Source organism: Drosophila sulfurigaster, chromosome 2R (assembly GCF_023558435.1).
Source record: "Drosophila sulfurigaster albostrigata strain 15112-1811.04 chromosome 2R, ASM2355843v2, whole genome shotgun sequence".
NCBI lineage: Eukaryota > Metazoa > Arthropoda > Insecta > Diptera > Drosophilidae > Drosophila > Drosophila sulfurigaster.
In genome coordinates this window covers 34,891,659-34,916,875 of record NC_084882.1, presented here as the reverse complement: position 1 = coordinate 34,916,875, position 25,217 = coordinate 34,891,659, and the positions used below count along the sequence as shown (strand labels likewise).

Below are 25,217 nucleotides of genomic sequence, written 5' to 3'. Positions count from 1 at the left end.
CAACCCATTTTGAATAAAAGCAATATATTTTGCAGTATTATTCTCAAAATATACCAAATGTACTGCAAAAATACTAAAAATATACCAAATGGTATATTTGGTATATCGATATTGTACCGCATTCAAAATATACCATAGACGGCACAATATACCAGATTGTCAGCCAAAGCAACTAAGATCCCTAGTAAGTAGGCGTTTTTGCCCATACAAAAGTATTTCTTTAATAACTTCGATAATTTCTATCTGATCGCAACCAATTTTTTAGGAATCATAACTACTTAAGTAGTTATTGTACATACCTTTTTTCGCAACTCCAGCTTTAAAATTACGCTTGTTATTAGATTTTTTCAGATTTGCGAGAGCGGAAGTGGGCGTGTCAAAAATTTGAAACCGACTTGATCTGCGTGCAAACATAACAAATGCTGTCGAAAAAATATAGCTCTATCTCTTATAGTCTCTGAGATCTAGGTTTTCATACGGACGGACGGACAGACGGCCAGACAGACAGACGGACAGACAGACGGACAGCCAGGCATGGCAATATCGTCTCGGCTGTTGACGCTGGTCAAGAATATATATACTTTATAGGGTCGGAGATGCCTCCTTCTGCCTGTTACATACATTTACTGTCGGCACACAGCGGGTATAAAAAAATTGATTTGAATTATTACTTCTAATGATAAGTATGAATTTTAAATGATTTTATACTTTTCACGCTTAAGTAGTTGTATTTTCCCTTATTAGCATTGTGGTGACATATTAATTATTAGTGATAAAAACGCCTTTACATTTTATTGCAATTTAATAATCCTCTACAAATGTATAGTAAACATTTGTCACGAATTGAAGTCTATTATAAAATTTCCACGATATTAAAATGAGGTAATCGCCAGTTGGCAGCGGAAGTTTAAGCTTTTCGGGTGCTGGATAAAAACCCACTAGACCATTTCTGCCCTAAAGAAAGTGAAAGAAATTTGAAATAAATGAAGGTCTAAGTGATCCATGACTTACCACATAAGGACACGAGTGGTTGATAGTTGAAAAGTCCTTGTAGAGATCGAATACAACTTTAACGGCTTTGTTCGATTTATTCTTCATGAATTTGCAAGCATCAAATGTTATGTCAAAGATCCAAGGCTTATATCCATTGGCTTTTTTCATGACTTGCATTCGCATTGAAATAGAATTTGTGGGATATAAAATATTGACCATTAGATTCAGAATAGTTTTATTCCTTTGCAATGCGTGCAATCGACAAGTTTCGATTATCACCCAGGATTTGTTGTGTGACTCGCAAACAGCGTTCGTCATTTTAAAGACAACTCCAGTCTGGAAATACATAAATTAATTTAAAACTATATAATCTTTGACCTCCTTACGCTATGCCTTAGACCTATCAGAAGCGACAGCAAAGGTATAAAAGCTGCGACTTGGCTTCCCATTGCTTCAATTGTGAATGACAAATTGAAATCTATGAAATTTGCAAATCTACGGTATAAATCATAATAATTTATTTAAAATTGTACATGTATTTTGATTTCTAATGACAAAAGATGTGCAATTAATTCTTTAAATTGTGCATGGCAAAATATATGAATTCTCAAAATATATTATGAAAGAGTAGATTGTATCAAGAGAATAGTTTGAATTTTAGTTGAATTTAACAATACTTTAAAGTCAGTTTTTGTTATGTAAATTATTATCTTTATTTTCTTAGAGATCCTCCACGAACATGAAATAAAAATTAGTTGCAGCTATTGGCTTCTTGTTGATTATCCAAGTCAGTTGCACCAAATATTCACCTGTGGGTATTGGAGTGGGAAGCTTCTCACTTCTGAGGTAAAAATCTTTTATCAATTGCTGTCCCTATTATGTGACAACGTCAAACAAATGAACAATTAGTTATGCAATTAAGTATGCTCTCTATGTGTGTGTGTTGAGCACACAAAGTACTTACCACATAGGGACAGGTGTGGTTGAGGGTTGAATATTCCTTAAAGAGATCCCAGACGAGTTTAATGAGCGGATTGTTTCGGCGACGAATAAACTGACAACCATTAAAGGATACACTGTAGAGCCAGGGCTTATAGCCATTCTCTTTCTTCATCAGCTGCCCCTTAATGTGTATATCATTAATTGGCTGATGCAGAGTGACATTTAGATTGAGGTAAACCTTGTGGCGGCTCACAGCTCTAAGGCGACACAGCTCGAACTCCACCCACGATTTGTTGAACGACTCGCACACGGCATTTGTCAATTTAAAGACAGTCGCACTCTGCAAATAAACCGAAACCGAAAATTGTTATTTAAGTTGTCTTCGATTTGCGATCGTTTCATACACATTGCAACTGCAACTGTAGCAATAGTAAAATTGAAATTGTCAGGCGAACTGTCATCTTTCCATCTCCAGGAGCTGCGCTCGATTGGCCTTAGAGTTGTTTGTGGTTTGCATTTGGTCAACACAATTCGATTAACTTCATGTGTTTACGGTAATCATTTTTCAATTAACTGCAATTAAATTGGTTAAAAGCCATTAGCTAGATGTTTATATAATGTTTTTATAATCACCACCGACAGCTTCTAATTAAATTGACAAACATAAACACAAAGTAAATGTAGATTACATCTTCGGCATGAGTTGTAAGGCAAGCGAATTAGCACCTAAAAGTATGCTTTACTTTTTGCTAGAGATGCCCTTCTAAGTAAAATATCTTTGCACCTAAAAGTATGCTTTAATTTTGTTAATTGTGGTAATGAGTTGTAAGACCAGCGAATTATCGTTGCATCTAAAAGTATGCTTTACTTTTTCAATCACATTGCCCTTCTCAGTAATTGCCAAAAGTATTTTCAGAAGTCATAATTCATAATTAAGCTAAATTCAAAATGCTGTTAAAACAATTTGCATTCAAGCATAACGTAAGCCAGTTCTATTTTCAACTTGAAAGCGTTATTTTAATGGTTTTGAGGAAGCATCTTTTAACTGCACTAACTAGTTGACCTTTTGTTTGAGCAATACACTCAAAAAGAACAATAATAATAATAATAATAATATTTTAATGAGCCGCGGTCACAAAGCGTTAAAACATCAATTATTCATTGACACACACGAGTTGATTTCTTGTCTCGGCACAGAATAGAATTTCCTTTGAAAATGGCTAAGCAAATACTTACTCTATAAGGTAGCAATTAGTAGTATGCACATCCTGCTCACAACTCAAATAAATACAAGTAAGAGAAGTGCACACTTCAGTTGCGTTTCAAGGGCATTTAAAGAGGTTTTTCTCTTTACACAATCAAGTACGAACACGCTGTTTGCACAGCTTGCTTGATGTGTTTTTTTACCTTTTTTATATAATATTAGGGAATATGAAAGTAAACATATTTTACACGCTTTTCTAATATGCGCGTACACAATTTATTTGCAAGTGGAAAGGTCAAACTTGTTACCCAACTACCAAGAGACGTATTTCCGATGCGATGCGATGCGAAATTAAGTATTCCATACTTGCATCCAGGAAATTCCCCTAAAACTAAGACATATATTGTGCTCGTAATTTATGTGAGCTTCAGCCTCACGGCATACAAATGTGATTATGCGACGATGACTCCGGAGAGTTTCTAGAGTGGAAAATGTTCGCTTTGGAACTTAAGTTTTGAATTAAATTCGATGTTAAGTTGTTGGGTAATCAACTTGTGGCCGCTTAATTGCACTTGAAATACATTTGTTTACTTGCGAAAATGAATAGTTATCGCGATATTTACGCCCCACACACACACACTTACACGCAAGCAGTTCAATAAATAAAACACTCGAATGCATTTAGAAAAATCGCATTTGGGACTTTATTGGTTCGCTGCCTGTGTTCCGCTCCCTTTTGGCCAGGAAGGCATATCGACTAAGCTTAGCTCCGGGTCTCTCTCTCTGAGCCCCTAGTGAAAGATGGCAACGCGATGCGATGCGATGCGAAATGCAGTCGAGTTGTTTGCGCGCGATTTGTAGCTGTGGCCAATGCTGAACTCTCGCTCTGAATTTCAATGGATTTTTCGGTATGTACACACACACACACACACACACAGCTATAGAATGTGGCCAAGTGTTGGTAATTTTTGCCATTCTATCATGACAGGTATTTTTTTATTTGGAGGGAATTAAAGTCGTACGCCATACGGCTCATGTGTTGAGTCATAAAATAAATCAGGCAGCTTGACACAGGCGTCGATGTTAAATCACGCCAATGCGTTCTACACTGTATTGACCCCTCATCCTCATCCTCATTCTCATTCTCATCCTCTGGCATCGTTAAGAGCCGGTGATAATTATGCAGTGACAAGCAGACTACACACACACTCCACACTCGCTAAATGTATCTCACTATCTGTATCTATATTCGTATCTTGCATCTGTATCCGTGTATTCTGTCTCGTGTCTCGTGTCTCTGTCTCTTTGCGTATTTGCGTACAAAATCCGCAATGGCAATTACGAGAACTCCAACTACGACGACGACGAGTAACTCACCGAAATGTTGCTAATTCAGATTTTGACTTTTTATATGTTACTCTGTCTGCTTGTCTGATTTCTATCTTTGTCCGTTTGTCTGCCTGTCTGCCTCTTAGCTCGTTTGTTTGTTTATTTACTTTTGCGCCGAACTTGGTATTCCAAAGGCATGATGACTTGTCGAAACCAATACTTAACATTATTCATCATAATTGCTGATAATAGTCGCCCCGTCTACGGCAATGTGCGTCAAAAATGAAGCTAGTTATATGCAAGAGGGACAGCGTTGCTCCACTTCAGAATGTGTATTATCGATCTCAGGTATTTCCTAATTGTGTTTTGATTTTAATTTATCACTGTCAGGCAGGGAATATAACAGTTTCTTGATGAAAGATGTATATTTAATTGAATTCAAATATCACAGGCGCTTCCGCTTAACTAATTTATAAAGCAATAAGTATAAATCTTTATTTGTTATTACTATTCCTATTAACTAATTTAATAAAGCAGTAAATATAAATCTTTATTTGTTCTTTCTAAAATGTTTTAGATTGAAGATGTAAACATAATTCTCTCATTCTTCATTCCCATTTATCTCTCTGTCTCTCTCTTCCCTCCTTTCCGTCCCTCACAAAGCTGACGTCTTCGATCTTAAGTTGATGCGTGAAACAATGGTAATTAGTTACGCATCACTTGAGGTTCAAGTCTCCAGCTAGCGACCACATGACGTATGAGTAATGTGTTACAATTTAATGTTACAACCAATTGTGAAATGCGAGTGTGTGTGTGTTTGTGTGTGTGTGTGTATGTGTGTGTGTGTGTGGCAAGCAGTTAAACAGTTCAATGTGGTACTGCACGTGGCACATGCAGAATTGATATAAGCGAATAATTCGTTATAAAGGCATCATTAAAATACAACAATAGCAATGACCGGAGACATTGACAACAACAACAACAGCAAGAATATATACAAAATTTAATTAATGCGTCTTTTGTTTGTCATTTATTTCAGAGAGCGTCTCATACATACAATACATGTGTATCTCAGTTAATAGATTTGTGCGCTTTTGTTGTGTGTGAAAAGATACAATGACAAGATACAGATGCAAACGGCGTAACAAACACGCTGGCAATTACGTGATTGATTGCAGCGACGCGATTAAGGCTTTAAGAGTGAGTGTACTCAGAATCAATGTCTGTTGTAGAACCCCCCTCCTCTGGAGAATATTCGTGTCTCTCTAGCTACACACACAGACACACACAAAAAAAGCGATTCGCAACGCATCGCATCGCAATCGCAGTGGAAAGAAAATAAAGGAAAATTACACACAACACAACCAACAAAAAAAGAAGCGAAACAACAAGAAACCTGCTAAATTTATGAGCGAACAACGCCAAACGACGACGTTTCGGTTTCGCACAATGCAAGGCATACAAAGTAGCATCCAGTTTGCTGACGGATGTGTGGCCATATTCTCTGGACGGCAACTCGAACTCGAAATCGAACTGATGATTCAATTGCAATCGAACTCGCCGAAGCTGTCTGCAATTACTTTCAATCTGTAATTGACTTAAAGACTGTGTAAATCGACAGCAGAAGCAGGATTGAAGCAACAAGCAAGACAACGCAACTTTAAGTAACTCGTTCAACATTTTTATAGTCCAACCTTACAATGTTAAAATCGATTTACTAAGGTGTTAATGGCCACAGTTAAATTGTAAAACAAACATAATCTATGTTGTACTTAGTAAGAACATTGACAGCAAAATTGGCAGCTCCAACTGTTTTTACTTCGGAGATCAGCGTGTCTAAACGAACGGACAGACAGGCAGACAGACGGAATTGATTACGTTGTTTATAATATTTATATTTATTACTTATATTTATTACTAGCAGAACACGCTTAAATTTTATTGTGCTAGTCACAATTGATTTTACACTTTTCTCTTATATGATTTTTATAGGCCTTTTTAGTTGTAATGTAATTATTGATTATTCAAATTATTTTTTTATTGCCAGCAATTTCTATTAGTATAAATCTAAAAAAAAATTCCATGGCAGGGGTTTTTTTTATTCTTTTTCTTAGTTTGCGCTATATTTTTAAAGAGTTGCTTAATTATACATCTAAACATAGATTTCATTGCTGGAGTTGCTTTATTTTAGTTGCCTTTATATGTTACTAAATAGTTGCTAAATTTAATATTTGTTCATTGTTGAAGTTAAAGAAGTTTTAAGCAATTGATTTCATTTTATTTAGATAACAGCAAAATAAATATAAATAACTATACTTTTGATGATTCCTTACTTATTACCGATCTTAGTTGCTTTATCTGACAATCTGGTATATTTTACACTCTATGGTAAATTTTGAGTAGTACTATATCAATATACCAAATATAGAGTATTTGACTGATACTATGGTATATTTTTACTATCTATGGTATATTTTAAATGTAGTAATATATCAATATATCAAATATGGTATATTTTTTACTCTGTATGGTATATTTTAAAAGTCAATATATCAAATATGGTATATTTTTGCTCTCTATGGTATATTTGGTATATGGTATATTTGAAATGTAGTAATATATCAATATATGGTATATTTTTGTTCTCTGTGGAATATTTTAAATGTAGTAAAATATCAATATACCAAATATATTTGTCTGATTATCTGGTATATTTTCACTCTATAGTATATTTTTAATACAATACTAAATCAATATACCAAATATGTCTTTTTCAACATTTTGCGGTAAATTAATGTGGTATATTTTTTTAAATTAATACCGCATTGTTTTGCTTTTATTATGACTAAAAGTATTTTATATTTATTAATTTCTTGAATTATATGTCTAAACATACTTTTTGTTTTTGGATTTCATTTTTTTTACTTTAGCTGATTTCATATTTTTTTTGTAAAGCGCTGCTAAAATTATTGCTTTCTTTAACATCAATTTCTTTAGCTTTTCAACTTTAAATTTGTATTGTTAAAGTTGAAAAAGTGTTGAAAAAATCTTCGTTTATTTTCTTTTCTACCTTGCTGCTATTTGTCCTTTATTTTGACTTGACTTTTGATGACTTTTTTACACTTTGGTCAGCGGCTATCAAGCGCTGGTCAAGTGCCGTATAACAGTCGCACTTTAGCTGAGGTAATTAATTAACAGTTTCGTTTGCTGCCGCTGCCGCCGCTGTTGCTGTTGCTTATTGACAACGCCACTCAATTTGGCTGCATTGTTGTTGTTGTGGTTGTTGTTGTTGTAACAGCAACGCCTGGCGTTGACAGCTCAGCTGACGTCAGCAGCGACGCCAACTGCGAACGCTTTATAAGCTTGGCTTATGCCGCCTACGTTGCCTATTTCATAGACAAGCGCAGCGACCGCAGCAGCGACGTCAGCAGCGACTGCGACGGCGACGGACTTCAAAGCCGCAGCAGCAGCAGCGTCGTCGGCAGCTGCTGAAGCCGCGGTCAGGCCGCTTTGGGCCGCTGTCAGGTGTTGTCGTTTTTGCAAGCCGCACTCGAGCTGAGTCTGTTTTCGTCTGCCAGGCAACGCGGTTCTGGAACGCGTACACACACGATACACTACACTATATATGATATAATAATTAGCTGCAAACACTTGGTACCCCATAAATATATTAATTACCCAAAAGCCCGGTTCGTTCGGTTTGGCGCGAAAAACACAGCTAAAAAAAAAAACATTCCAAGTTGCTTTTGGCTTTTACCAATTTTTCCGATTTGTAAGTTTCGCAGCTGATTGTTGTGCAACACACGGACAACACTCGAAGCGCGCGCTGCGTGAAAAACGTGGAAAAACTTTCGAAAGTGCGCAGCCAATTGCAGCGAATACTATTTGGGATACATGAGCAGTGCACTTCAGCTCCAACTCCAACTCCAACTCCCGATTCAAACGCGGCTAATCGACAGCACTTGATCGGCAAAAAATTTTGTAAACAATATAATTAAATTGGCCAGATCAAAACCTACTGTGCAACCGACAACAACAACGAGCTACAGTTTTTGTTATACGTGAGTAAGCCAAGCCAAGCTTGTGTGTTTTACCCAGCTTACATTTCCAATACCTTTATGATTCATAAAAAAAGAAAGATAAAACAACATAAATAGCGCTGATGTGAGAGATTTCTTTGAAATTTCATGTGTGTTTCTTTGAGCATTAGAAAAACTGAAGAAGACAATTGTAAATATCGATAATTAACGTTAATCAAAGATGCTTTTTTGCTTGGGTTCTAACTCTGTAAAACACTGCGATCCTTTTGCGATTGGGGTGTCTAAAGCTTAGGTAGAAATAAGAAAGCTCCAGACGTGTGTGCTGGACTGTAAGATATTTGTTACTCATTTTGAATAAAAGCAAAACAGTGCTGTGTTAATATTTAAATATGTCAATTAATATACCACAAATATACTAAAAATATACTAAGTACTGTTTTTGGTACATAGTAGAATCAAAATATACAATAGAACACGAAATATAACAGATTGTCAGACAAATATATTTGGTATATTGATACATTAAAAATATACCATAGAGTGCAAAATATACCAAATTGTCAGTCAAAGCAACTAAGTGTAGGAATAAATCAGAATTGATAAAAAAAATAGTTATAGTGCGGTATTAATGTAAAAATATACCAAAATAATATGCCACAAAAATACTAAAAATATACCAAATACTTCATTTGGTAAATTGATAGAGGACAACATTCAAAATATACCATAGAGTTCAAAATATACCAGATTGTCAGCCAAGTATATTTGGTATATTGATATACTATATATATATACATTCCAAATAGAGTGCAAAATATAACAAATTGTAAGCCAAGGCATCTAAGAGTCAGGAATGATTGAAACTATAGTTATAGTGCGGTATTAATGTAAAAATATACCAAAACAATATACCACAAAAATACTAAAAATATACAAAAGACTATATTTGGTATATTGATGTAGTACTATAATCAAAATATATCATAGAGTGATATAATCAAAATACATCATAGAGTGCAAAATATATCAAATTGTCAGCCAAAGCAACTAAGACCCGTAGTAAGTCACCGAGACTCTAGCTTCAAAATTACGTTATTTACAATCAAACATGTCTTCTTCTGCCTATTTCATACATTTCCTGCAGGCAAAAAGTTATAATACACTTCTACTTCATGGGTAACGGGTATAAAAACATAAATAGCGTTGTTGTGAGAAATTTCATTGGAATGTCAAATGTGTTTTAGAAAAACTGAAGAAGTACAATTGTAAATATCGATAATTAGCGTTAATCAAAGCTGCTTATTCTAGCTCTGTAAAGCTCCATCCTTTTACACTCGAGTCGTCAAAAGCTTAGGCAGAAAAAAAAAAAATACAAGAAATATAACAATGTTTACATTCAATCAGCATACGAAAAATATAATAATGAAAGGTGTGTCAAGTTGAGAGTATAAATGGCTTAAAGCCAAGTGCTTTAAGCACGTGCCAGTTTCAGTTTCAGTTGAGAGACACTTAACGCTTTATTAATAAAATGCGAGAAAGAGAGAGAGATAGATATAGAGAGAGAGAGAGTAGCGATGTTCATTACAGATTGTAAGTTTCGCAAAGCCAAAACTTATATCAATGCAAGACATCAACAGAAATTAATTTTTACCCCGAAAGTTTTGCAACAAACTTTTAAACGAGTGAACAGCGAAAAAAAAGCAAATAAGTGTAGGCATTGTTTTTGGCTTGACAGGCAAGTTAATCATACGCCATGTTGTGCAACTGCACTGCTATAGAATTTGCGCACTAATGACCGATATATTTAAATAGATTAAAAAAAAAGCAATAAACTGCATTCTTTTTGAAAATTTAAGCTGCCATTGCCTTGAGCTCTGTATTGAGAAATATATACGAGTATTTCTCATATTTTTTCGCTGTCACGCTGATAGTTTGTGTTGCTCTTGCTTCAAGTGGCGGCGATAGATTTTTTGAAGCCAAGTACGAAAACTTGAAAAACTTAATCGATGCAAATATTGAATCAAAGTCAAACAGCATTAAACTTGCCGAACTTTGCACAGTGTCTGAAAAGTTTGTTTTTCCTTGCGAAAAGGCGTAAAAACTGCAAGAGAGCGAGAAAGATATTGATGGAAGGCAGAGGAGGGGGAGGAGGAGGTTGAGGTTGAGGTTGAAGCCAAGGCTTTTGGGCTAAGGTTTTATGAATGAGCGCAGCGTAGCGCAAATATTTGACAAATCCCGCGAATGCGCTGCTTACTTATGCTGTCGTCACGTCAAGATACGGACTACTCCAAAACTCCATCTCCATCTCAGTCTGGGATGGAGTTCACGTCCAGCGATGTCAGCTTCTAAGAGGAGGAGGATTGCAGGAAGCTGCGGCTGACAGTGAAATTCGCTAAGCACATACTATATATAAAGATATATACGTATATATATGTGAATGCATGTAAAGAGTTGGCATTGGCATTGTCGCATGTTGAGCTGCATTTGCATGCGCTTTTATCGAGGTGTAATTTATATTTCGCACCTTGCGCACAGTTTTCATTTCGTTTGCTTCGTTGTTTATGCAATTTGCAAGCGGCGTCCAAAAGGAAACCAAATGGCGAGAGTCTCCCAGTCTCGAGTCTGGAGATACGGATATATAGCAAAATAGCTACAGATACGGATACGGATTGAGAAGGTATGCAAGGCAAGCAGACAGCCGAGCAGGCAGGCAGGCAAGTCGCTAACGAGTGCAGGCGTGTATCTGCATCTTACGGATAGCGCAGGTAACAAATATACACACACACATACACATGCAATGAAATGCGCCAATTTGTATGCAAGTGGCGTTAATCGTGTAATCCGGCAGCAATGCGTTGCACACAGTTGGCAAGCGCCTCCACCCTCTCTCTACCCTTCACTCTCCACTCTCTGCTCTGCTCTGAGACGGGCAAGCACGACCCCAAAATGCTTGTGCGCTGCTCGCTGTGCGCTGTGCTTGGGCAATGGCAACAAAACTCAAGTCGAGGTCGCTACGTGAGATGCGCAATTGTATGAAATTGATTTGTAATCGATAAATGTACGAATATTGCGCTAACGTTTAAATCAACAGCACACAACACAAAAGCATTTGGTTTTTTGGTTTGGCGATTTGCCGATTTGCACACGACCTACAAGATACATTTGTATCTTGCTTCTCTTACACTCTACACACTCTCTTGGCACTTTAATTATATAGCTGAACTGCAGCCTGACTGCCGTTGACTGTTGTTGTGTGCTGTGTGGACCAGCTTTTCTGTTCGCAAAAATTGAAAAATCAAACACAAGGAAAACCACTTGAACCACAACAACGGCAACAACGGTGGCAAGTAGCTGCAGTTGAAGCAGTTGCAACTATTGACAAGGTCAGCGCATGGCTTTTATTTGGGGTCTCTGCCGCTGCTCGTTGCTGGTCGCCATTGAAATTCTAAGCGATTTGTCGAACACACACACACGCTTACACATTCGAAACTAGCTTCTATTCAACTGGCTTCTTTTCAGATGTTGCTGCTTGTGGCCAACAGCATTTGGCATTAACAAGTGTTTAATTGCAATAAATGCACCTGAATACCTTGAGACTGTGCCTCATGCATCATGCACTTGAATGAGCTGAAGAAAAGAGCAACTCAAACTGAGAGAAGTGCGACATTGGCAGCCACAAATTTGCCAGCTATCATTGTGGCCACTTGTTGGCCAATTTAATTATTTATGCCTCAAAAGGTTAAATGCGTTAAATTTCATTTTCATTTCGGTTTCGGTTTCTGTTTTCCCTTCAACTGCTTCTCAACTCAATTGTGTCGCACACATTTATCTGTCCGAAAACTATGAGCACTTACTCTGGCTCTATAACGGCTTCTTAATTATGCATCTGCCCATAAACATTTTGGCCAGCATAAGCAATTAGGTCATTACCACATGCCCGACGACTAAGATGCTACTGAAACCTTGACTAAAACGTAAACATAAAACCGAGACTTACAGGTCATCAAACGTTAGATAACGCGTTGTACTTACCCCTCAAAAAGGTTATGTGCTTCAAGATGCGTGTACTCATCCATCCATCGACGTCGCAGTTAAGGAGTCTTTTGGGCCATTAAAAGTAGTCAGAGACTCGAGTCTCAAGGTGAGCCAAAGAATTGATTTCATCTTCTGCAAGATCAAAACAGTTTTCGTTTGTTTATGTTGTAAGTGTGTTCAGATTACTATCATAATTAGCTTAAAAAACGTTACTGTATTTGGCTTTAAAAATCCTTCATTTGTTTGAATGGTCACACTTAATCTGAACTTTTTTGTTTTCCTATTGAATACATAATTTGATAATATATATTTAGAACTTAATCGCTGTTGTTTATTTTATTTGGAAACGAATATTGACAGTTTTCGTTTGTTTATGTTGTAAGTGTGCCCACATTACTATCATAATTAGCTTAATAAACGTGACCGTATTTAGCTTGAAATCCTTTACTTTGTTGTATGGTCACACTTAAACTGAACTTCTTTTGTCTAAACATTCAAGGAGTATTGAATATAAAAGTTATATTGAAAACTAATTCGATGTTGTGTATTTCTTTTAGAAATTGATAATTACAATCAACTAGTTTATTTTGTGGAAATTAAATATGTTCTTTTAAGGCATATAAACTGCAAATTAAATCGCAACTAATCGTAGCTTCTTTAAACCACAAAACAATACTCAATGATAGCAGCAGTTTACACTTAAATGGGAGATTCATTTCATTTCGCTTCAAGGTAATACGATATGCAAGTAGTTGGCTAAATAATTTCGAATCCGTTGATTGTGGGTCGCGGCTTCTGCTTCAGCTTGTAAACTGGCTTCTCTACAAATTTTCACAGTTCCTGCTTGCCTTTCTCTCAGCTGTCCAAATGTCAATTTCAGGGTGTTATTTGTGTCGTTTGGCTGGCAAAGTTTTCAAACGAAGATTGCCGGTTTTGCTTAGTTTTATTTACTTTTACTTTGTCTCTTTAATTGCTGTATTTGTACGGAGTCTTTATATTATAACATAGATTGATTTACTTAGATTGCAATTTGATTAATTGTAAGAAAACGTTGTATATAATAATTGGCTTTATAAAATTTTTAGTAAATAACAATGAATAATCCAAACAATGATTTGTAAGGAAACATTGGCTCTATATGATTATAGAAAATAATTCAAATACAGATTTCAAAAGAAACATTGTTTGTCCATAATATGTTATTTGCTACTACTTGATTTTTAGTTAATAATAAAAAGTAATTCAAATAAAAAAGAATTATTGTATATTTCTGATATTAATAAATATTACTTCTAATAATTGCCACTAGTTGATTTTTTCGAGCTCTTTGTGCATTGAAAGTTTTCTCAAATTGTTTTAACGTATTTGTGTATCTTTATTTTAAGAGCATTCAAAGAATACTAATTATTATTAGAATAAAGCACTATGCTCTATTACAGATTAAGGTCTTAAGGTTAACCCTAATATTAAATAAAGTTAACGAGCTTTACTTCCTTTTTTTTATATTCTTAAAGGTACAACTCAAATGTGTATAGAGACTTTTATTTACTCTGCATGATTTTGGCGTAATTATTCTGAAAATATACCGAATAATATACCGCATACATACTAAAGTATACCTAAGGCATTTTTTGGTATATTGATACAAAATCAGCCGACACAAGTAGAAGGTTTTTAGCCACATTGTTTTACTTCCCTTCCTTATCTTTTTTAATAGCGTTTAGCGAATACTAATTAGTATTAGGAATATTGAGCTATGCTCTATTATAGATTAAGGTCAGTCGAGCATTCGATTCTCCCTAATAAACAAATAATTCGAGCATTACTTCCTATTTCCATTTCCTATAAAAGTATAACAATTATTTTTTTTTTTGCTAGCTAAAGTTTTCCATTTTATTTCCACGTTTCCTAGTTAAATAAATTGTTCAATAGTTTTTAAAATTTGCTTATTTTTCTTTTCCCTCTTATGAATCACTTTAAAATTGATAAATCCAATGAACCATTTTAAAGTATGCTAAACTGTGATTCATCATTTGAGTTTAAGGTCAAATGGTTAAACACTAAAACGTTGTAGATACAATTTTTGTATGTAGCCCTTAGGTAGCTAATTAAAGACATGCTTTTGTGTTCATCAGATACAAAATGCGATGAGATTGCAGTAGCAGTATGAGTAATAGGGAAACCGAATCGAGTAATGTTGTTACCTTTAATTAAATTAATAATTATGTACCTTAATGAATGCATAATTGAATAATAAACTACATGAACACGCCCTCTTCTATCTATATATTGTTTTTTTTTGTCGTTCTTTTTTTTGTTGTTGTGTTATAAATGTAGGCTGATAGAGTAGTTGTTGTCGATGTTGCGTGCTTAATTTGTTAACCTTTTAACTTTTGTGCACTTTAGTTGAGAACCGCGCTGAACCATCGCGTAATAAACACGAGCTGGGTCTCATTAAGTAATCACACGGAATATTTCCGCAGCCAATTAAACCTGAAAGCCGCAACGTCGCTTTGCATCCCAACATGTATCATGAAGTGAAGTGGAGTTGAGTTGAGCGGAGTATGCAAAACACCAGACATGTCTGACAGATGGATGGACAACTCGTCTGATACAGTTACAGATATTGTATATATATATGTATGTATATATAGATTACAGATACGGATGCAGTTGCAGAGAGACTTCCACACAGACTTCCACATATGGACATACCAAATACAATTAAATTCGATTCAGGAAGCATTTATGCAGTTTGCATATCTCTTTTTTGTCACACGCTTTTTTTCGTTTTGTATCGATACATGAAATCTTTTAAATAATGGAAATTTAATACAAGTATATTGTATAAACTGTAACAGAGTGTTTTTTTGCACAGCCGGTTTTTCGGGTAAACTTCCGGAAAACAGAAAAAAGAAAATAGCAAAAAAAACCGTCTTCCTATATCGGATTTGTTACGAACGCAGCAAAACTGGCAATGTGATTGCATATAATAAGAGCAAGGAGAGGGGTAAACATGACTTCACCTGCTGCTGTTGCTGTTGCTGGTTAGATCATGTTGGTTGCACCACAATAAATACCGCGAGACCAAACAAAAATTTTACGCCATGGCAATTTTTAGAGTTTCAAATCAATTGCAGCAGCGGGCAACAACAACACGTACTTTGAAACTGGTTTGACATAATATTTGTATGTGGCCAAAAGCCGACAAGCCAACTGACTGATAGACAGACAGGCAGACGGACAGACAGACACAGACGGGCAGACGGACAGACAGACAGGCAGACGGACAGACGGACAGGCTGGTCACTTAAGTGGCAGGCGACAGGTTCCACAGCCTGCTTCTGCTGCTGCTGATGAGACGCATCAAGCAAGCATTCACTCTCTTCGGTCGCAGCTTATTTGTATCTCATGGATACCCAAAAGCAAGTACCTTGTAGCACATTTAACATTCGTGTTTAGCCCACAACCATTTCGGTCAATTCGGCTCGCTTTGTTTGCACAATTTATGCGCAACAGTCGCCGCTCCCCCCCTTCGCTTCCCCCCTTCTACGACTGCCCAAAAAAAGTACACACAACTTTGTTTCTTTTCCCCAAATTTCTAAGCCACAAGGCGTGCGTGCCTGTGTGTGCGCATATTAGCCACAGTGACCACACTCAAAACTACAACAACAACTACGAGTACGAATGTGTTTGGGGGGCCTCTCTATGCATATATATGTATTTGGTGGCAGCACTGATACTAACTAAAAGCCAACACCATGGTGGCTTCCAACTTTCAGCTCGTAAATAAATCAAAGCAATGCCACCAGTCACAGTGGGACAAAGCCAACAAAATAGACAACATTATTTGACCAGCTAATTGACGGGTTTAACAAGTTTTTAGCGGGTTTATTGTCAATTCCATGTTGCGGTCATTAGATATTAAAAGCCTATAATCATTGAAATAGGCTTTTTTCTGGAATAAGATATATCGATTTTGCCATCGAGCATTTGACAGTTTTCATTTAACTCTTTAGTCTCGATTTATTTATTAGGAAATTAAATTTTGCACAACTTGATTTGCTTGTTTTTTAATTGGTTATTTAGTAGGAAATTACTTCGCTTTAAACCGCTTTATATACTTTTCATTTCATTGTTTATTTATTAATAAATTACTTTCATTTTCTATAGTTTTATTGGCTTCTCCTTTCTGAACTTGTTTATTAAAAATTATCTTCTCTTTTTTAAAAACTTAATTTGCTTCTATTAGAAAACTTCTTTTCTTTGAAGCTTTAATTGCTTCTTTTTCTTTCTAGTTTGATTACATTTAATTATGATTTTATTATGATTTGATTATGATTGTATACAAATAGTAGCCTAGAATTATATTTTATAAAATTGCTTTCTTCAGTACTTCTCTTTTTATACCCGCTATATAACTTTGTGCCGGCAGGAAATGTATGTAACAGGTAGAAGAAGGCATCTTCGACCCTATAAAGTATATATATTCTTGATCAGCATCAAATGCCGAGACGATCTAGCCATGTCCGTCTGTTCGTCTGCCTGTCTGACCGTTTGTCCGTCTGTCCGTCCGTCCGTATAAACACTTAGATCTCAGAGACTATAAGAGATATAACTATAATCTTTTCGTCAGTAGTTGTTATGTTTCCACGCAGATCAATTTTGTTTCAAATTTTTGCCACGCCCACTTCCGCCCCCGCAAATCAATAAATTCGAAAAACAAGCCTAATTTTCAAGCTACAAGCTACGAATTGCTTGCTTCTCTTTTATTAAATTGTATTATAGTTGTACACAAATATTTCCTTATCAAATTAGGCCTAGATATAAAACTAAAATAACTTTCTTAGCTTCTCCTTTCACTTCACATTTGTGTTTTTCCTATTTAAGGCTCTTTTTGAATTCTCTCCTGCATTCTTTCTTCTTCTTCTCAGTTGTATTAAAATGTTTAATTCTTGTACACAAATATTTCTACATCAAACTTAGTCTAGAAATAGTTGAAACTGTTTTCTTAGCTACTCGTTTCAGTTATTTTCTAATCGTACTTCTCATTGTATTGTTTATATTTGTGTTCTTTCTTTTTATGACTCTTCTGCATTCTCTTCTCTTTTCGCTTACAACGTTGTTTGATCGCTTCTCTTTTCGTTTTAGTTCTATTAAAATACTTGTACACAAATATTTCCTCAAGTGCTTTCTTTGCTTCTTGCTTCAATTCATTTTTAGTCGTACTTCTTTTTCTTCTGCAATTTTCTGTTTACTATTGTCGCTTCTCTATTTAAAGCTCTTCTTGCATTCTCTTTCTCACTTTTCGCCTCATTCTTCTACCATTCGCTTCTCGCATTCTTCGTTGCATTCCTTTTGCAGATCGTTAAGCACCTTCATAACATTTTTCGCTTTGCTTCTCGCTTCACTTCTCGCTCTATTTTAATAACTGCTTCTTTACTTCGTTTACAACTAACTTCAATCGTCTTCTATCGTTGGTTTAATGACAGCACCCACTGTGCGTTGCTTGGACAACTGTCAGTTTTTATTCAGTTTTATTTTGTCGGTTTTTACCTCCTTTTGCTTCTCCACATTTGCGTGCTTCTTTTGCGCTTTGGTAATTTGTTTTAAATATTTGTTTAAAATATCAAAACGCACGACAACACACGTACACATTTGTACGTGGCATCTAACAGATACATGTGAAAATAAAAGTTGTTTGCACTCACTGTGTGTGTGTGTGTGTGTGTTGGTTGCTTGTTGCTTGTTGTTAGTTGTTGGTTTCAGAGTGAGGTTCTCATAAAACTCTCATAGCAAAAACTTGCCACTAAAATCTAAGGCCCTTCTACATACGTTTTTTTGAGACTTTCCAAACATAAAGTGCTGCTTCTTCTTCTTCAATACGGTACCTAGGTCATTCTTAACGGTTCCGCAACGCAAACGTGCTCTGATCGAGGGGCTTTCCATATATAACATAACGTATTTATTCGATACTTCGACCAACACTCGTTATTGTTATGCATTACGCAGCATTTGGTTGATGTTGAGACGTGTGTGCGAGTTTTCTTCCTGTGCTTTGATTACCAATCGCGACCCAGTCTCAGTCCCAGATTTCGAAATCTCCCAAATTCAAATTTTTTCGTCACCAAACGTGATAACATTTCAAAGTTTGTCGGTTGCTAACTGCTGTCGTTTAAAAATAATTACAAATAATTAATGCTATATTTCAAATTTGCACTATTATTTAGCTAATAAAGGGCCTGACAGCTTAATTATATGTTTGTGTTTGATCAGCAGCAGCAACAACAACAACAACAAGCTTAACAAGCATATCAAATGAAATTTATTACGGCTGCATTCAGAGCTCTCTCTCATGGACTGTGCAGATAAAGTCAATCGAATGCTATGAGTGTAACCAGAAGCCGCTGGCCAAAATGCACCGAATCAAAAGAAGCCACAAAAAACAATAAGCTTGACTATTGACTGACTGAATAATAACGATGGTAAAATACTCTTCTAATAAAATGTCATTAAATTAAAGTGATATCTTTAAGACACATTTAAATGTATAGAAAATGCCATAATGTTGATGACAGAAATTGAACTTTACTAAATACACTTCTAATAATAAATTATCATTAAATTAAAGTGAAATTTTTAAGATTCATTTAAATGTATAGAAATATATATCATAATTTTGATGACTGAAATTGAACTTAGAAACAAAGTTTCTTATAATATTATGCCATCAAATTAAAATGATCTCTTTAAGATTCATTTAAATTTATAGAAAATGCCATTAATATGATGACTGAAATTGAAATTAGAAACAAATATTATGCTATTAAATTAAAGTGAAATCTTTAAGACCAAAAAGCATAGAAAATACCATTATTTAATGACTGAAATTGAACTTAGCAAAATACACTTCTAATAATAAGTTGCCATCAAATTAAAATGAAATCTTTAAGACTCATTTAAATGTATAGAAAATACCATAATTTTGATGACTGAAATTAAACTTAGAAACAAATTTTCGTATAGTATTATGCCATCAAATTAAAGTGAAATATTTAAGACCTATTTGGCCATAATTTTGATGACTGAAATTGAACTTTGCAAAATACTTTTCTAATAATGTGTTCTAATAAAATTAAAGTGAAATCTTTAAGACATATTAAAATGTATAGAAAATGCCATAATTTTGAGGACTCCAATTGAGCTTTGCAATAATAACATGTTGCTATCAAATTAAAGTGAAATCTTTAAGACCTATTTTGCCATAATTTTGATGACTGAAATTGAACTTTGCAGTGCGAAACTTTAGCTGTAATTTTATCTGCGACCTTGTCGAAGAGACGTGAGACGTGGAGATTCGCAGAGCGTTGCAAGCTCAACAATGGTCGTAAAATATGCATTTTATAGTAGGGTATGAAAATGGAAACCGCGAAAGCGGATAACATGCTGATCATATCGCAATGCAAAGTGCTCTGGGCTGGAATTTATACACACACACACACACACACATATATATATATATTTTGTATGAGAAAGAGTGAGAGAGCAAAAATAAATGTACAATAATAATAAACGAAATAAAGCAGAAATCAATTCGAATTTCGCCCGATGCTAAATCATAAAATCAAAGAGTGTCGGTGCGGTATTCCGAAAGGGGGGAGTAGAGAGAGGGGAGGGGAGTGTCCAGAGTATTATATCGGAATATAGTTGGGCGGACGGAGGTTAAGTTTATTATAACCACACATGGCAAGCAGATGGAATATAGCCACTGGCCACTGGCCACGTGAGAGCAGAGACGGAACTCAGCTATGAGTTTGTGTATGTGTGTGGCTTTAAGAGTTATATAAATAGAACAGCAACTAAACGAACGTACTTGAATTCCAGGTATGATTTGTGCAAACAGTTCTCTGTCAACAAGATTAATGCTAATTGATGTGCTTCACAACTTGATGCTTAATCAACGAAAGTTTCCGTTTGAGCTACAGCCTTAGCGGAAGTTAGTTGTGCGGGTGCCAAAAAGCCAACAACCAAAACGAGCAGAGAAGAAGATGAGGAGAAGAAGCGAAGTCAAGCCCATGAATATTCACCATGAAATATCGCATAAAAAAAGACTGTCACAAAAACTGAACTGAAACCGAAAATGAAACTGAAACTGGACAGCTTCTGGACTGCACTTTGAATTCCCATTCATTCATTCGAATTGCGAGTGGCGGGCGAAGCAATTCATTCAGTTATGTTCTCGCTCGAATATTGCGTATACGTTACGTTACGTATACGTATTTATTTTGCGCACAAAGTGTTTTGTATGTAAGTAATACAAACATTTATGTTTGCATTAATAAATATGCGTATCCATGCAGTCTCCCTTTCCTCTTTTCCCCCTCTCTCCCTTTCCCTTCCGCCGCGCATAAAGCGAGCTGTTACTTTTATGGTATCTTGCGCCTTTCTATATTCTGTGTGCACTCGTAAATTGCATTGATAGGGTAGCAAAAGTCTGCGCGTTTGTTAACAACATTAATTAAGTATTAAAATGGCAAATCTTTGTAGCTTAAGCTGCCTGAATTTTCTTGAGAATGAAGTGAAAATGTCATAGAATGGTTATTCCCTTAAGCTGTCTAAATTTCTTGAGAACTAAGTGAAAATATCATAGAATAATTTGTACTTTAATATGCCTCAAATTGAATGAATATCGAAGAATAATTTGTCCCTTAAGCTGCCTAAAATTCTTGAGAACTAAGTGAAAATATTGTAGAATAATTTGTAGCTGAAGTTGAGAATGAATATCGTAGAATAATTTGTCACTTAAGCTGCCCAAATTTCTTGAGAACTAATTGAAAATATGAAAGAATAATTTTTAGCTAAAGTTGAGAATGAAGTGAAAATGTCATAGAATGATTTGTCTCTTAAGCTGCCTAAATTTCTTGAAAACTAAGTGAAAATATTATAGAATAATTTGTAGCTTAAGTTAAGAATGAATATCATAGAATAATTTGGCCCTTAAGCTGCCCAAATTTCTTGAGAAATAAGTGAAAATATCATATAATTTTGTAAAGGTTATGTTAAGAATGAAGTGAGAATATTCATAGAATAATTTGTCCGTTAAGCTGCCTCAAATTTCTTGAGAATTAAGTGAAAATATCATGGACGAACTTATGCTTTTGCTTTCATGTTTTCCCTGTACTGTGCAGAGTATTAAATCTTCGACATGCCAAAGATAAAAAGTGTCTTCTCGATATATTGTTTCAGTGTTTGGGTTTTATTTTGTTTGTGTGTGTAAAAAGCGAGCAAGTGCAATCGATAAACGTGCGTGGGCGTTGCCTATCTTTGGGCGTATTGCACTCAAAGAGGCAGCCAACCAATAGCTACACACACACAGACACATACACACAGAATACACATGCACATGTATCTATGGGATTACAAGCAAGACGAGCGGGTGAAGCGAGCGAGACAGAGAGAGAGAGGAGAGGAGAGGGGAGGCATCCGGCAAATACGCTCGCATGAAATCGATTTAATGATAATCCAGCTTTTACTATTTATTGTTTTGAGCTATAGTATAAATATGAGGATGCATTAATACAAGCACAAAATATTATTCACATGCTTTTGTTGCTCCCACTGCTTCGACCAACAGCAGCAGCATCGCAGTTGGAGCATATTTATGGTTATAGTATGCATAACTGGAGGCAACCATAAAGTAATAATATGAAAGGCACCAAGGCACCACAAGCCAGCCACCCCGTCAGCTTCCGTTCTTCCCTCCTTCTCCTCTTTCTACTCCTTCGTCCAATGTTTCAATATATGTCTGGCTGGCCAGAGGCAAGCGGAGGCGGCGGCGGGGGGCGTGGCATTTGTAGTTCTCTCAAGTATTGCTCAAGCAATCATTGATTTCGGTTCAACTTAGTTTTCTTATGCAAATACGCAAAGCATTTTCCATTTTTACTTGCTTCCCCCCCTCAAACGGGGTGTGTGAGTGCGTGTGTGTGTGTGCGTGTGTGTGGGTGAGTTTTATTTGAGTTAAAGCCACTGACTCGTACATGAGAATACTCGGATTTTACTTAAGCATTTATTAAAAATCAAAAGATAACAAGAGAAAAACAATAAGACTTGGAAAACTGCCAGCTGGATGTGTAATTCTAACCTATGACTTTCAATTGTTGCTCTTGGTTATTCGAATACCCTAGAGCTAAGGGAAGCACGAAGAGGGTATGCTACCTTTGAAGATTATAAATCACTTTGATATATAAAAAAGATTTGGCTACATTTTTGTGGAGTATAAAGTTAAGATTAAGCAGACCAATGGATTGCTTAGAATATATTCTAAATTACATTATATTTAGACTCTTCACTTTGGATAAAGTGGGTCTATTAAGCTGGTTTTATTTATTATATGTTTTATCAAGACGAAATAATACATATATCTTATAGCGATAAGGAAAGTAATGCAATAAATGATGTTTCAATCTTTGGATGAATTTACGTAACATTTTAAAAAGGTGCTATTAAGCTTGTTAAATTTGTATATTTACACATTAACTTATTGAAATTGAGAAATTTAGAAATATTTTGAAAAATATCTTAAATGATAATGTTTATGCACTAGAACTAATAATACTTGTACATACTGCATTAATTTATAATTTAAAGAAAAGGTTTATTACGCTTCTATTTGTACATTTTATAATTTGATTATAATAGAAATTTGATAATACGTCTAAAAATTTCTCTAATGAGAGAAAGGATTAAAATGGGTCTATTTTGATTGTTCTACTTTATATTTCGTGGTATTATTAATATTAAAAACGTTGAGAATAAATCTAGAAATTGCATTGTGGGAATAAAGATGAAGGGATAGAAATAGTTATCTCTAAAGGATGCATTTATTTATAATGTAAAAAAGGGTCTAGTAAGATTGTTCTACTTAATTTTTCCTTGTTGAAAAAGTTTATTACTAATCCAGAAACAGGAATTATGGTACCGAAGAAGTATAAGATGCATAATTAAACCTTAAAATATCATCACATAAGTAAGTCACTTCATAAGAAGTTGAAAACTGCTTAACAAACTTTTATAGGATATCATATAGTCGACCTAAGTCACGTGGACACATTCTTTACAGTTGTTGCATGCGTTGTTGCCATAACAAATTGATATTCGATTACTCTAGCAGTCAAATAAACTCATTTGTATGCATTCACGTAGCTGGCCTTGCAGAGTTACAAACGCGTAGTTGAAAACTCAGCCAAGTACCTTCCCAATAGACGATGAGATAGATATCGAGATATGCATATTGGCCAAATGAATGCTTTTAATAAGTATTAAAAAAAAAAAAAAAAAACAACGAGCTGTAAAATAGAAACCCGAATCGAAACTCTTTTGAATTGATAACGTAAAATAATTATCAAGAAGAAAGATATTCGGCAAAAGTAAATTTAATTGAATTAAATGTAATTGAATTGAAGCGTGGCATCAGAGCATCATGTTTGAATATAAATTCGAATGTGAATGTGATTGTGAATGTGTACGTGCATAATTGAATCAGTTGCAAAACATTTTGGGGCTAAACATTCTAATTTATTTAATATGCAGCATACTTTAAAATCCATAAACAAATACGAGAAAGAGAGAAGTTGAGAGTCAAGCGTCGAGAGTCAAGAGCGTGTAATGAAATCTGTAAAATGAAATCAAAAGGCCACAAACAGATTTATTTGCATTTGAAAATAAATGAAGTAATAACTTTTATGCCGCATTAAATATACTTTTTTTGTGTGTGGCTCTCTCTTGTTTATGCCCTGGGCAAACATTGTGCCAAACATTTGATTTTATGGAAATTTTTGATTTGCAACAAGCGAAATAAATTGTATGCAATTTGTGGGTCGCATAAAAATGAGCTAAATAAATTTAACTGTCCAGCTGTCGCTCTCTCGCTCTTGTTCGTTCGCTTGTTCGCTGTTTCAAGTGTATCCATATCCACAATTGCATAATTATATGTTTTTGGGTTGAAAAACGCTTAAGGAAGGCAAAGGGTGGGGAAGGAAAATTGCTGGTGGCCACAAAAACAAAAAAAAAGAGCTGTAACTACAAGCATAACTAGAGCTCTGCTGTTGCTGTAGTTATGATTGCTGTTTGTGGCTGCGTTCGGCATTCGGCGATGTTCTGCTCTGCTCCATTTGCAGTTCGTTTTGGCTTTGAGGGTGCAACAGCAACGCAATCATAGGAATTAACAATGGAAAAATCAGCGAAAGAGCTATAAAAATACAATAGATGAGCAGAGGGAAGTAGTCCAACCATACAGAGCAACAAAACAAGTGGGAAAGCTACAGTCGAGTGTGCTCGGTTTTGAGATACTCGGTACCTATTTTCAATAAAACCATATTCTAAAAATATACTGAAAAATACAAAAAATATACCGGAACGTATATTTGAAATATAGAATATACCAAACTTATGTACCAAACTAATAAAATATACCAGAGGGTATAGATGAAATATAGAATATACCAAAAAATATATACCTAAAAATACTAAAATATAAAGAATGGTATTTTTGGAATATCGATAAAGTATTATATTCAAAATATACCATATATAATAATATATATACCATTATAATATCGATAGAATATTATACCGAAAAATACTAAAATATACCGAATGGTATTTTTGGAATATTC

At 35.1% G+C, this 25,217-nt stretch overlaps 2 protein-coding genes across 5 annotated transcripts in view; one reads left to right on the top strand and one right to left on the bottom strand.

Annotated features, from left to right (window-relative positions):
• Window positions 1-718: 718 nt before the first annotated feature.
• Window positions 719-25,217, bottom strand: part of LOC133837340 (uncharacterized) — a 129,789-nt gene continuing 105,290 nt past the window's right edge. Inside the window, exons 1-5 of one of the 4 annotated variants that reach the window (XM_062268061.1) lie at window positions 18,435-18,706; window positions 2,340-2,508; window positions 1,958-2,275; window positions 1,012-1,329; window positions 719-954 (exon numbers count right to left, since the gene is read on the bottom strand). In XM_062268061.1, the coding sequence (XP_062124045.1) occupies window positions 802-954; window positions 1,012-1,329; window positions 1,958-2,275; window positions 2,340-2,396 (846 nt within the window). In that variant the 5' untranslated portion in view covers window positions 2,397-2,508; window positions 18,435-18,706 and the 3' untranslated portion in view covers window positions 719-801. Of the gene's footprint in view, window positions 955-1,011; window positions 1,330-1,674; window positions 1,867-1,957; window positions 2,276-2,339; window positions 2,509-12,540; window positions 12,789-18,434; window positions 18,707-25,217 lie in introns of those variants that run through there. The other 3 variants (XM_062268059.1, XM_062268060.1, XM_062268062.1) reach the window with 3 other exon arrangements.
• The window catches only part of LOC133837339 (fatty acyl-CoA reductase wat), a 41,304-nt gene continuing 24,109 nt past the window's right edge, over window positions 8,023-25,217 (top strand). The window contains exon 1 of the mRNA XM_062268057.1: window positions 8,023-8,529. The gene's annotated coding sequence lies outside the window, so the exon portion shown is untranslated. The remainder of the gene's footprint in view (window positions 8,530-25,217) is intronic.